Source organism: Schistocerca cancellata, chromosome 6 (assembly GCF_023864275.1).
Source record: "Schistocerca cancellata isolate TAMUIC-IGC-003103 chromosome 6, iqSchCanc2.1, whole genome shotgun sequence".
Lineage (NCBI taxonomy): Eukaryota > Metazoa > Arthropoda > Insecta > Orthoptera > Acrididae > Schistocerca > Schistocerca cancellata.
Genome location: NC_064631.1, coordinates 608,703,110 through 608,716,443, shown reverse-complemented (window position 1 = coordinate 608,716,443; position 13,334 = coordinate 608,703,110). Strand labels below are relative to the sequence as shown.

The window sequence follows — 13,334 nt, the reverse complement described above, 5'->3', positions numbered from 1 at the left end:
CCACAAAGCGGCAAAACTGAAGTGTATACTGGTGTCACCATGTCTACAGTCATATATGAAACCACTTGCTTGCAACTCATTCCACGCAACGAGTGGCACAACCCATTGTCGTCGTGTAAACTAGGCTTAAGAATATGGGCATGAAACTAGACTAGTTCATTTACATAAGAGAAATCAGTTGGTGGAACAATATCACTTACCATGTTCTTTGCCTCCAACATATATGTCAACAGGCATCATACCGTCTACTTTTTCAGGGCTGAATGGTACATCTTTATTATATGGATCGAGAAATCTGAGAAAATACCATGCTGAGTCTACAAATGTATCCATTGTGTCTGTTTCTCTAACTGCATTGCCTTTGCACCTGTAAGGAAAAGTTTTCATACATTTGCAGCGTACAATACACAAAAAATTCACTGCTTATAAACCAAAGAGAAGTTTTAAAAAGTGACAAATTACTTCAACCAAGAAGGGATGAAAAGGCATTCTGAAAATATAGCCATAAATTTTTTTGTTCATCTTATTTTATTATTAGTTATGTTTCACTACTGTTTGAATAATAGTCCATTGTTTGTTTTTTTCCCTCTATCTAGAGCACACTAAATACTGCTGTATACCTTAAAAACTGTGACAATAGAAAATATAGGTTCGAATATATTTCTTTTTAAAACGAATTTAATCTTTGGTTATCTCTTTTCTATCTTAGTCACTGTCTTCTCAACAACAGTATTCCTCTAAGCTGACTGAACTATGTATGTAAATATCTACTGTTTTAGAGGTAATTTGCTGACGTTGCTACAATGAGGGTAACATATTCGGCCATTATGTCCTGCAATCTAGTGACACCTCTATTGAGATTACTGATGGCCTGTCTTTTGGTCATTTATTATTGGTATCATAGGTAAAATGGTAAGGATTTATACAGATAATATTTATACAGAAGATACAAAAATAATTACATGCAGAGTGTTAACAAAGGAAAATATTAATTGTTTTGTCATTAAGAAATTGTTACGCTAACTGAGAGATGAAACAAAGTTTTTTATGTCTAGATACTTTCAAACCTTTGATAGAATCTTTTACAGAAAACCAATCATATGGTTTAGAATGTGAAGATTTGTATTCTGTTAAGAAAATCAGAAAGATGACCCTACTGGAAATCAAGGAAGTATGACAGAATTCAAGGTTAGTATTAAATGACCAAACTCAATTTCCGTTTTCTTCTCTGTTAAAATATGTTTTAGTTACAAATACTACATTGAAAACCTAAACTCAGCTTCAATAAGAAGAGTTACTACAAAAATTGAACTCTACTTTTCATTAGTTGTTAAATGTATCTCCACATTAAAAAAAACACACACACTCCATGTTTCCTCTTTCATTTAATATAACTATTTCTGCATGACAAAAATGTAATACTTTCCTATGTAAACACTCCATATGTTACTATTTTTGAATCTTTTCTATCCTCAGTATGAATAATATTTGTGTAAATTGCATGAAATTTTATCTGTATTTGCAACATTTAGTTGTCACCTGATGATGAAGCCAAAAGTTGGTTCATGACCAAACAAATATAATTTTATGGAACAGCATGCACAGACAGAAAATCCAATTAATGTTACGAACATTATACTCCCACATCACTTCAAAATTTATACTCTCCATTTTTTATTTTTCTTTTCAATTCTTACAGAGGTTATCAGACTTAAAAACATACTGGTAAGTGACAGGCGGAATGCACAGTAAAGGCAACCACTCACTACATAGTTGAGGTGTTGAGTGAGTTCTTTGGTACGACTACCAACCAGCTGTCCACCAGGATGAATGGCCACTGCCAAACTATGGTTATGAGCAAAGTACACCACCCTGTGGCTCAACATGAAGCTGAACATAACACACTGGATTTCAATGTCTGCTTCACTACCCAAGCCATCTGTATCCCTCCTTCCACCACCAACTTTTCTGAACTGCACAGATGGGAGTTATCATTACAACACATTCTCCACTTCCATAATTATCCCAGCCTCAACCTATGGTAACTACTGTCCCCACAACCTCCACCCAACAGTTTCCACCCCTTTGTCTTATCTCTTTCCCTCTTCCCCTTCCTAGCCCCAATGTGTGTGTGTGTGTGTGTGTGTGTGTGTGTGTGTGTGTTTCTAATACTGATGAAGGCTGTGATCGAAAGCTTTATGTATGTGTCTTCTAATTGTACCTGTCTGCAACTTAATGTGTCTTCTTTATGGCAAGTAGCAATCATTGTATTCCTACCTGGAGTTTCCATTGTTTGATGTACTTATTACAAACTCTATCTTATAATGTCACTGCTACGAAATATCCAACACTGGCACAGCTTCAGTACAATAATAAATTTATTTATTTATTTAAATGAACAAGTAAGTAAATCTGTGTAAATATGGCTCCCAAATTGTTTTTGTTTAACATTAATATATCAGTTATTTTATAAACAAGTATTAAATATCTTTTTCCAAGTTGTATCACATCCTTGAGGATTTCCTCAGTGTGGGTCTATTATTCATCTGTACTTATTTGGCTTGTTAGTTTGCCATAAGAGCCTCTTTCCTTACTACCATAAGAAATCAGACTGTCTTAATCTTGCACCTCCTTGAGTCACATGATTCAGTGACCCTAGCAGATGATATAATGAAGTCTGGAAACACAGTACTTAGAAGGGTAATATTACCTGTATCTACACAAAATCTCAACAAGATGGGTCTACATTTCTTATGCTGATACTCTAACATTTGTTTTACATCAGATATTGACAAGTTGCTTACCTGGGACATTTCGTGTGTAGCCAAGCAGTTGCTTCCTTCAATGACAATCTCTCTTTCCCTCGCAGTTGTGGTAATACAACAGGCAGTTCGGTAACTGGAACTGGCTGGGGCCCTTTGCAGTTAGAACAATGTACCATTGGTATAGGCGTGCCCCAGTATCGCTGTCTAGATATCAGCCAATCGTGAAGTTTTGAACTTGTCGGGTATCCACCAATGCCTCGTTGCCTGGCAATGTGGCAGATCTGTTCTCGTACAGAACTGTTACTACTTGAAAACTCGGGAGTACTACATTCTTCCTCAGGAATGCTAAATATTGGAATATTGGCAGAAAGGGCAAAGTCTTTATCAGAGTCAGAAATTCCTGGTATGCCCAGGTGAGTGTCCGTGCCTTCGCTGAACTCCACCCGATCAGTCACAAATATTGGAAGCAACTGAGCAGTAAATGGATTTTTGGCAAATATTGGAAGTTTCACAAAGCCTTTTGAACAAATATTCTGCTCACATCTTCCATATAGTTGGTCCAGAACACTGTTTGGGGAAACAGCAATAAATGATGCACCAAAAATGAACTCCGGGGTTTCAGTCCACACAGTTAGAGTTCGTTTGGAATTATTATCGGTGTTGGCATCAGGCACATCAACTAATTCAAACTGTAATGTGATTCCATTACATTCACCAATCCAGTGTCTCTGTAAGTCAATAACATCACGCCAGTTCTTCAGACAAGGGTCATCAAGACCATCAAGTAGGGATCTGAAAGGATTTACATTATTATTATCATTATTATTATTACTACTACTTTGGCTGCTGCTATTGTTACTACTATTATTATGAGTGCTAATCAGTCAACTTATCAATGAGTGATAACAGTTTTTTTCGGACATTAAATGTAAGTATTTGAAACACAATATACTTTTTTTTTGTTGAGGAGAACATGAACAATTTGGCAAATCTAAAAATTAAAAAAAAAAACTGTAGATTTTAACTTTAAGACAGTGTGATGTAAATTAAGGTTTCATTACACAATGAGAAAATAGCTTAATATGCACATGAACCAATGACTGCATGCTCCACATATTAATTGAAAAAGCGTATTAAAAGAGACAGACATTAAGAATCAGACACTTTGTGCCTTTCAAAAATACCAGAGGAGAAAGAGGGAATGACACAGTTACAAATACAATATATTAATGTTATTATGAGCGACTGACTGAAGCAATGTCCAAAGGATCATACTTGTAACAGTAGCCGAGAAGCAATAAAAGAATTACAGAAATTAGCAAAATCTTATAACTCTTTGCGTAAGTAAAGAAAGCTGATTGTTAAAAGGTAATAAAGTGCTGTAATTCACAGATTTTATGGCGTATGTTTCTGTGTGTGGGTTAAGGGCATAGATTTTAAGGCATGGATGTTGGTAGGTATGTGGCAGTAATATGTTAAAAAGCTGGGAGCCTCAAATACCAAGTACAAAGTTGTCTCATAACAGGGGAGTTTCTGCACTTCATCACCTCAGAAATTTTTTCCCCATGCTAAAAGGGAGATGGGGAAAGACAACATACTATCTGGCCATGATAAGTTGACCCTTTTTTACTGGTGCTGACCGCAGGCTGAGAAAACTGGCAACTAGTTGGAAGACATTCATTTGTCTCCAAGTGCTGTCAATATTTCCACATGTCACCTCTGCTTCTGTATAAGAACAAAACCAGGGCAAAAAATGGTGTCAGCACTGCAGGACGGAGACAGTACTACCCTCCTACCTCACCTCTTCTCTTCTCTTGTCTCACCATTACGAGCATAGAGCAAGGCACAGCTCTGGCTTTTCTGGCCAGCCATGCCAAGGGTCAACTTTATCATCATTGCCAAACGGTACAGGGAGTGAGGGTAGTGGAGGAAGGTATATATGTGTGTGTGTGTGTGTGTGTGTGTGTGTGTGTGTGTGTGTGAGGGTGGTGGGGTGTCAATGGGGAGGGGCAGGGGGTGGCAGCTGCACGTGCACATGCACATGCACATCCTGCTGAGTGCTCCATCTTATGAAACAAAGGCAGCCAGCCTTTCTGACAATGCTTTAAGTGCATACTAGAAACGTTACTGTTTATTTACAATTAAAACATCCTTTTATTAACTAGTATGAAAACTGTATCAACAAAAACAGTTAAACTAACTTTGAAAACTGTGTTGTTTTAATGAACCATTGTTTAAGAAGTTTTTTCTCCACTTTTGCTCCAGATCTCCATGAACAGCCATTAACATCAACTTGTTCATCAGCCAAAACTGTTTCATCCACTGGATCCCAGTTCACCATGGACTAAAAAGTGAAAAACAAATGCCACTAAGTACAGAAAATTACAGCAAACAGCTGACATTATACTGTCGTAGGTAGGGAAACGAGGAGGGGGAGAAAGAGCAAAAGTGGCTTAAGGATAGGTGTTGGCTTAAAGAAAAACATTTGAAAGTAGACAATTCTTGCAAACATTCGACATTAAATAATATTTGCAGAAAACATGTAACTGTAATAGTGGATGTATATTACATACAATATCACAGCATATTTCTTCCATTACAAAGAGCCTGGCAATTGACTTTCGCAGTTCAATATTTAATGGAAGCTGAGATGTAATAGTCGAAGAACTGGTCCACCACATTAAACAATGTGATATAATCAGAGAATCTCTACAATGTTTGGCTGTCATCAAGACTGATACTGGCAAGATATCGGGCCTAGGGATTCGAAGATTTTCGAGAATGTTTTAATGATATAAATGTGACAAAATCACGCAGGAGGCAGGTGAGAATATTATAATAATCACTAGTTCTCCATTCAGGCTGAGTGGGTCACAATGGTAAAAGTCAAACAAATGGCAAGGAATGATCTTATTGCTCATGTGACACGTTTTGGGATTTATCCATCATCAGATATCCAAGAGCAACTATTGCATATAGATACGGCATTTCAAGTTGTATGTCATACAAACATTCGCATACAACTTGAAATACTAACCTATGTACAGTAATTACTCCTGTATATCTGATGACTGATAAATTCTGAAATGTGTCATATGAGCAATAGTCATTCCCTGCCTGATGCTTGACTTTTATCATTGTGACCCAGTCAGCCTGAATGCAGAACTATTGATTATTTTAATTTCAAGTTTGAGATTGGATAACAAGTAACAAAAGAAACATTTTTTTCATGTGATATAATTAAAAATCAATACTTTCAGATTGTTTCCCTTACTTGTACTGCGAAACCTTACTTACCATTAAATTTCATCATTTTAGATCAATGGGAAGTATACTGTAGGTTCTGATGGATGAGTTTGTGAGTATCAAAATATGCAACATAAATGGCCGTACCTTTTGGCTGCACTGACTTAGAACCGAATGTTTCTTATACTGCCAAGGGATCAATTTCAGCTTGATATGTTGACACATTCCAGAGAAAAAGGGGTCTTAACAGATGGACAAACAGACAGAAATATCATGTGATATAATTACAAATTTACAGTTTTCATATATCTTCTCATACCATGCAGTAAGCCTTCCCTGACCCGTGATTTGGGGTGGCTTTCCCAACATCTACCCCTTTTCCTAGACCTCTCCAGTCCTTCTCCTTCACCCCTCATCCTTCCACTTCAATACTTCTGCCTGAAGGAGGAGCCACTGGATCTGAAAGCATGCCAATTACAACCGTCTTCTGTGTGTGTGTTTTGCCGCCACTTGGAGAGTAGATTTTTTATCTATCCAGTTAAATTATTTTGTCAATAACTGATTGTTTTAGTTGTTAAATATTAACATGTGTGACACAAATGGGCATATCTTTTTAACTGAACTGACTTAAATTCAGCTAGATACATTTACCCATTCCTGAGAAAAAGGATTTTTAACAGTCGGATGGACAACAAAGAGATCTTATATGGGTTCCATTTTTACTAACTGAGGCACAGCACCCTAAAAAATAAATTATCCCAAATAGTACAGGGGTATTTCAAATGGCTCTGAGCACTATGGGACTTAACATTTGAGGTCATCAGTTTCCTAGAACTTAGAACTACTTAAACCTAACTAACCTAAGGACATCACACACATCCATGCCCAAGGCAGGATTCGAACCTGCGACCGTAGCAGTCGCATGGTTCCAGACTGAAGCTCCTAGAACCGCTCGGCCACCATGGCCAGCCAAGGGTATTTAAAACACGCAAAGTCCACATTGGAATATCAACAGTATTATGGGAAGGATAGATTGCTACTTACAACAAAGATGAGGTGCTGAGCTGCAGACAGGCACAATGAAAAGACTCCAGAATGAGATTTCCACTCTGCAGCGGAGTGTGCGCTGATATGAAACTTCCTGGCAGATTAAAACTGTGTGCCCGACCGAGACTCGAACTCGGGACCTTTCCCTTTTGCGGGCAAGTGCTCTACCATCTGAGCTACCGAAGCTTGCCCGCGAAAGGCAAAGGTCCCGAGTTAGAGTCTCGGTCGGGCACACAGTTTTAATCTGCCAGGAAGTTTCATATCAGCGCACACTCCGCTGCAGAGTGGAAATCTCATTCTGGAAACATCCCCCAGGCTGTGGCTAAGCCATGTCTCCGCAATATCCTTTCGTTCAGGAGTGCTAGTTCTGCAAGGTTCGCAGGAGAGCTTCTGTAAAGTTTGGAAGGTAGGAGACGAGATACTGGCAGAAGTGAAGCTGTGAGACCGTGCGTGAGTCGTGCTTCGGTAGCTCAGATGGTAGAGCACTTGCCCGCGAAAGGCAAAGGTCCCGCGTTCGAGTCTCGGTCGGGCACACAGTTTTAATCTGCCAGGAAGTTTCACAATGAAAAGACTGTTCACACACACACACACACACACACACACACACACACACACACACACACGCGCACACACACATCACACAAGTGCCCATTTCTTTTCTGAAGAAGGCCTTGGTTGAAAGCTTACTGTGTCTTAATGTCTTTTCATTATGTCTGCCTGCGACTTGACGTATCACCTTTAAGGTAAGTAGCAGTCTCTCTTTTCCATAATATTGTACAGTTTACATTAAAACAATTATTAAAAATTACTGAAATATAAATTAAAGACACAATTAAGTCTCTCAGATTTTGGAAAAATAACTGATTGTGTTGACAGGAATAAGTTATGTGACTAGTATTGTTGTGGTATTTAGTCTGATGACTGGATGGATGCAGCTCTCGACACTACTGTATCCTTTGCGAGCCTCTTCACCTCTGAATACCTACTGTGACCTAAATCCATTTGAACCAGCTTACTATCCTCATCCTTTGGTCCCCATCTACAATATGACAGTGCCTTACAATATAAATTTTCCTTAGTGGAAATCACTTAGAATAATTTATAACTCAGGACAAATGTTTTTCAGCAATGTAACAATGCATGGATCACTAGAGGGACTAAAGTATCTCGTGAAAGAAAAAGGGAGATGTATGTGTTGACAAGAAAAGTAAAGATCCTGCATTAGTTGTGCACTACAAAAACTACTTAGAATTATCTAAGAAATGTTATTAAAATTCAAAGAAAATTAACATTATGTCAGAATCAGTAACTCTATAATAACAGACTTACGTCTACATGTATTGTAGTGGAACAAGAGACAATACAACAGACCACAGAACATGATAACAATGCAACTGAGTTACATGGAATGGCTATAAATGAGCAGCCACAGGTAACAGACATGCAGGAGCTCAAATAAATTGTCCAAAAGGAGACAAAGTCGCAAAATTTCCATTTTTGATATAGCTGATTCATTGTGTTTAAGACCTAAATTTGGTGAGAAGTCTACTATGTTTTTGTTGTGGTCTTCAGTCCTGAGACTGGTTTGATGCAGCTCTCCATGCTGCTCTATCCTGTGCAAGCTTCTTCATCTCCCAGTACCTACTGCAACCTACATCCTTCTGAATCTGCTTAGTGTATTCATCTCTTGGTCTCCCCCTATGATTTTTACCCTCCACGCTGCCCTCCAATACTAAATTGGTGATCCCTTGATGCCTCAGAACATGTTCTACCAACCAATCCCTTCTTCTGGTCAAGTTGTGCCACAAACTTCTCTTCTCCCCAATCCTATTCAATACTTCATCATTAGTTATGTGATCTACCCATCTAATCTTCAGCATTCTTCTGTAGCACCACATTTCGAAAGCTTCTATCCTCTTCTTGTCCAAACTATTTACCGTCCATGTTTCACTTCCATACATGGCTACACTCCATACAAATACTTTCAGAAATGACTTCCTGACACTTAAATCTATACTCGATGTTAACAAATTTTTCTTCTTCAGAAACGCTTTCCTTGCCATTGCCAGTCTACATTTTATATCCTCTCTACTTCGACCATCATCGGTTATTTTGCTCCCCAAATAGCAAAACTCATTTACTACTTTAAGTGTCTCACTTCCTAATCTAATTCCCTCAGCATCACCCGACTTAATTCGACTACATTCCATTATCCTCGTTTTGCTTTTGTTGATGTTCATCTTATATCCTCCCTTCAAGACACCATCCATTCCGTTCAACTGCTCTTCCAAGTCCTTTGCTGTCTCTGACAGAATTACAATGTCATCGGCAAACCTCAAAGTTTTTATTTCTTATCCATGGATTTTCATACCTACTCTGAATTTTTCTTTTGTTTCCTTTACTGCTCGCTCAATATGCAGATTGAGTAACATTGGGGAGAAGCTACAACTCTGTCTTACTCCCTTCCCAACCGCTGCTTCCCTTTCATGTCCCTCGACTCTTATAACTGCCATCTGGTTTCTGTACAAATTGTAAATAGCCTTTCGCTCCCTGTATTTTACCCCCGCCACCTTTAGAATTTGAAAGAGAGTATTCCAGTCAACATTATCAAAAGCTTTCTCTAAGTCTACAAATGCTAGAAACGTAGGTCTGCCTTTCCTTAATCTTTCTTCTAAGATAAGACGTAAGGTCAGTATTGCCTCACGTGTTCCAGTATTTCTACGGAATCCAAACTGATCTTCCCCCAGGTCGGCTTCTACTAGTTTTTCCATTCGTCTGTAAAGAATTCGTGTTAGTATTTTGTAGCTGTGGCTTATTAAACTGATTGTTCGGTAATTTTCACATCTGTCAACACCTGCTTTCTTTGGGATTGGAATTATTATATTCTTCTTGAAGTCTGAGGGTATTTCGCCTGTTTCATACATCTTGCTCACCAGATGGTAGAGTTTTGTCAGGACTGGCTCTCCCAAGGCCGTCAGTAGTTCCAATGGAATGTTGTCTACTCCGGGGGCCTTGTTTCGACTCAGGTCTTTCAGTGCTCTGTCAAACTCTTTACGCAGTATCGTATCTCCCATTTCATCTTCATCTACATCCTCTTCCATTTCCATAATATTGTCCTCAAGTACATCACCCTTGTATAGACCCTCTATATACTCCTTCCACCTTCCTGCTTTCCTTTCTTTGCTTAGAACTGGGTTTCCATCTGAGTTCTTGATGTTCATACAAGTGGTTCTCTTATCTCCAAAGGTCTCTTTAATTTTCCTGTAGGCAGTATCTATCTTACCCCTAGTGAGATAAGCCTCTACATCCTTACATTTGTCCTCTAGCCATCTCTGCTTAGCCATTTTGCACTTCCTGTCGATCTCATTTTTGAGACGTTTGTATTCCTTTTTGCCTGCTTCATTTTCTGCATTTTTATATTTTCTCCTTTCATCAATTAAATTCAATATTTCTTCTGTTACCCAAGGATTTCTACTAGCCCTTGTCTTTTTACCTACTTGATCCTCTGCTGCCTTCACTACTTCATCCCTCAAAGCTACCCATTCTTCTTCTACTGTATTTCTTTCCCCCATTCCTGTCAATTGTTCCCTTATGCTCTCCCTGAAACACTGTACAACCTCTGGTTCTTTCAGTTTATCCAGGTCCCATCTCCTTAAATTCCCACCTTTTTGCAGTTTCTTCAGTTTTAATCTACAGGTCATAACCAATAGATTGTGGTCAGAGTCCACATCTGCCCCTGTAAATGTCTTACAATTTACAACCTGGTTCCTAAATCTCTGTCTTACCATTATATAATCTATCTGATAACTTTTAGTATCTCCAGGGTTCTTCCATGTATACAACCTTCTATCATGATTCTTAAACCGAGTGTTAGCTATGATTAAGTTGTGCTCTATGCAAAATTCTACCAGGCGGCTTCCTCTTTCATTTCTTAGCCCCAATCCATATTCACCTACTACGTTTCCTTCTCTCCCTTTTCCTACACTCGAATTCCAGTCACCCATGACTATTAAATTTTCTTCTCCCTTCACTATCTGAATAATTTCTTTTATATCATCATACATTTCTTCAATTTCTTCGTCATCTGCAGAGCTAGTTGGCATATAAACTTGTACTACTGTAGTAGGCGTGGGCTTCGTATCTATCTAGGCCACAATAATGCATTCACTATGCTGTTTGTAGTAACTTACCCGCATTCCTATTTTCCTATTCATTATTAAACCTACTCCTGCATTACCCCTATTTGACCTTTGTGTTTATAACCCTGTAGTCACCTGACCAGAAGTCTTGTTCCTCCTGCCACCGAACTTCACTAATTCCCACTATATCTAACTTTAACCTACCCATTTCCCTTTTTAAATTTTCTAACCTACCTGCCTGATTAAGGGATCTGACATTCCACGCTCTGATCCGTAGAACGCCAGTTTTCTTTCTCCTGATAACGACATCCTCTTGAGTAGTCCCCACCCGGAGATCCGAATGGGGGACTATTTTACCTCCGGAATATTTTACCCAAGAGGACGCAATCATCATTTAATCATACAGTAAAGCTGCATGCCCTCAGGAAAAATTACAGCCGTAGTTTCCCCTTGCTTTCAGCCGTTCGCAGTACCAGCACAGCAAGGCCGTTTTGGTTATTGTTACAAGGCCAGATCAGTCAATCATCCAGACTGTTGCCCTTGCAAGTAGTGAAAAGGCTGCTGCCCCTCTTCAGGAACCACATGTTTGTCTGGCCTCTCAACAGATACCCCTCTGTTGTGGTTGTACCTACGGTACGGCTATCTGTATCGCTGAGGCACGCAAGCCTCCCCACCAACGGCAGGGTCCATGGTTCATGGGAGGGAAGTCTACTATACTTATATATTTTAGCAGTCTTTCTTTTTTTGCCTGCCTGTGACTCAATGGCTGCTTTATTTTGTGAGTAGGGCAACCCACCCTTCCCATATTATGTTAAGTCTACTATACTAAACATAATATGGGAAGGGTGGGTTGCCCTACTCACGAAATAAAGGAGGCATTGAACTGCTTAATATATAATTGTAAGCTTTTGGACAAAGTCCTCAGTCTGAAGTAGGACACACACACACACACGCACACACACACACACACACACACACACACACACACACACACACACACACACATACATTCACACAAGCACAACTCATACACACATTGCAATTCTCTCTGGAAGCTGAAGCCCAAGTGCCTAGAGACAGTCATCTCGCACGTGTGTGTGTGTGTGTGTGTGTGTGTGTGTGTGTGTGTGTGTGTCCTATTATAGGAGGAGTTTGTCCAAAAGCCATATTTTATCAATCTTTCTCATTGTGTCTGCCTGCGACTCAATACCTCCTCTATGTGGTGAGTAGCAATCTACACTTTCCATAATATTGTTATTCAATCCTAGACTTTCTGTTGTTTGATACTAAACAAATTATATGTCAAACAATTTATAGTTTCAAATCAATGTTTTTTGGAGGTAGATTACTTTGATACCAAAGAGGTAAGCATACTTCATTAACATAAATAAAGTACATATTTTGGTTGATTGTATACTAATATAGATGTCACCTTTTAAATTTATCAATACGAAACAGTATTCCTCCTCAAATACCCTCCTAAGGGGACACCGCCTTACTGTAGCACTGTCCGTGTGGGAGAGGTGGTTTGCGTGCTCTGGATCTGGAGGGCTATGCTGGTGGTATCGTAGCTACCAGCAGGGTCACCCATGCCAGACAGGCCGAAGGGGAGGAGCCAGACAAAGTGTGTCCCACAACAGCCTATCGAAAACCTGTCACCTGTCCTTTTCCTATCCCTAGCCCATTCTTTTTCTTTTCCTTTCCACTTCCTCCACTTAACCGATGCTGGCAGTTAAACCACATATAGGGGTACGGAGGAAATGCCAAGCCCATACGCCGAACATCTGGTAAATCGTCATTGCCTAGGCGATAAGGTGGCAGCCCCACCAAGGCAATCAGAAGCGGTGGGCCAATCTTAAATAACCTGATTACTGAAACTGAGATGAGAATAAAAAACCAGATGGATAAACTTGTGACGACCTCTGGCGTGAAAAGGAAAACGAAAATTGGCTTTTGGAATATACAAACCTTGAGGGAGAGTAGCAAGCTGAAACAAGTGACCAGGGAAATGAATTACTATAAGCGTGATATCCTGGGATTGAGTGAAGCGAGGTGGCCAGAGTTTGGTGAAATGCAGACATCGGATGGAATTATGTTTTTATACTCAGGAGGTGAAGAGGAGGGGGAACACTGGAAT

General features: G+C 39.3%; 2 protein-coding genes across 2 annotated transcripts in view; both read right to left on the bottom strand.

The window, feature by feature from the left end:
• LOC126088159 (uncharacterized) overlaps nt 1-13,334 on the bottom strand; it is a 475,823-nt gene that overhangs the window by 177,416 nt on the left and 285,073 nt on the right. The gene's annotated exons all lie outside the window — the stretch shown is intronic.
• The window catches only part of LOC126088152 (leucine--tRNA ligase, mitochondrial), a 154,672-nt gene that overhangs the window by 88,875 nt on the left and 52,463 nt on the right, over nt 1-13,334 (bottom strand). Inside the window, exons 4-6 of the mRNA XM_049906269.1 lie at nt 4,967-5,109; nt 2,805-3,557; nt 201-367 (exon numbers count right to left, since the gene is read on the bottom strand). Coding sequence (XP_049762226.1) covers nt 201-367; nt 2,805-3,557; nt 4,967-5,109 — 1,063 coding nt within the window. The remainder of the gene's footprint in view (nt 1-200; nt 368-2,804; nt 3,558-4,966; nt 5,110-13,334) is intronic.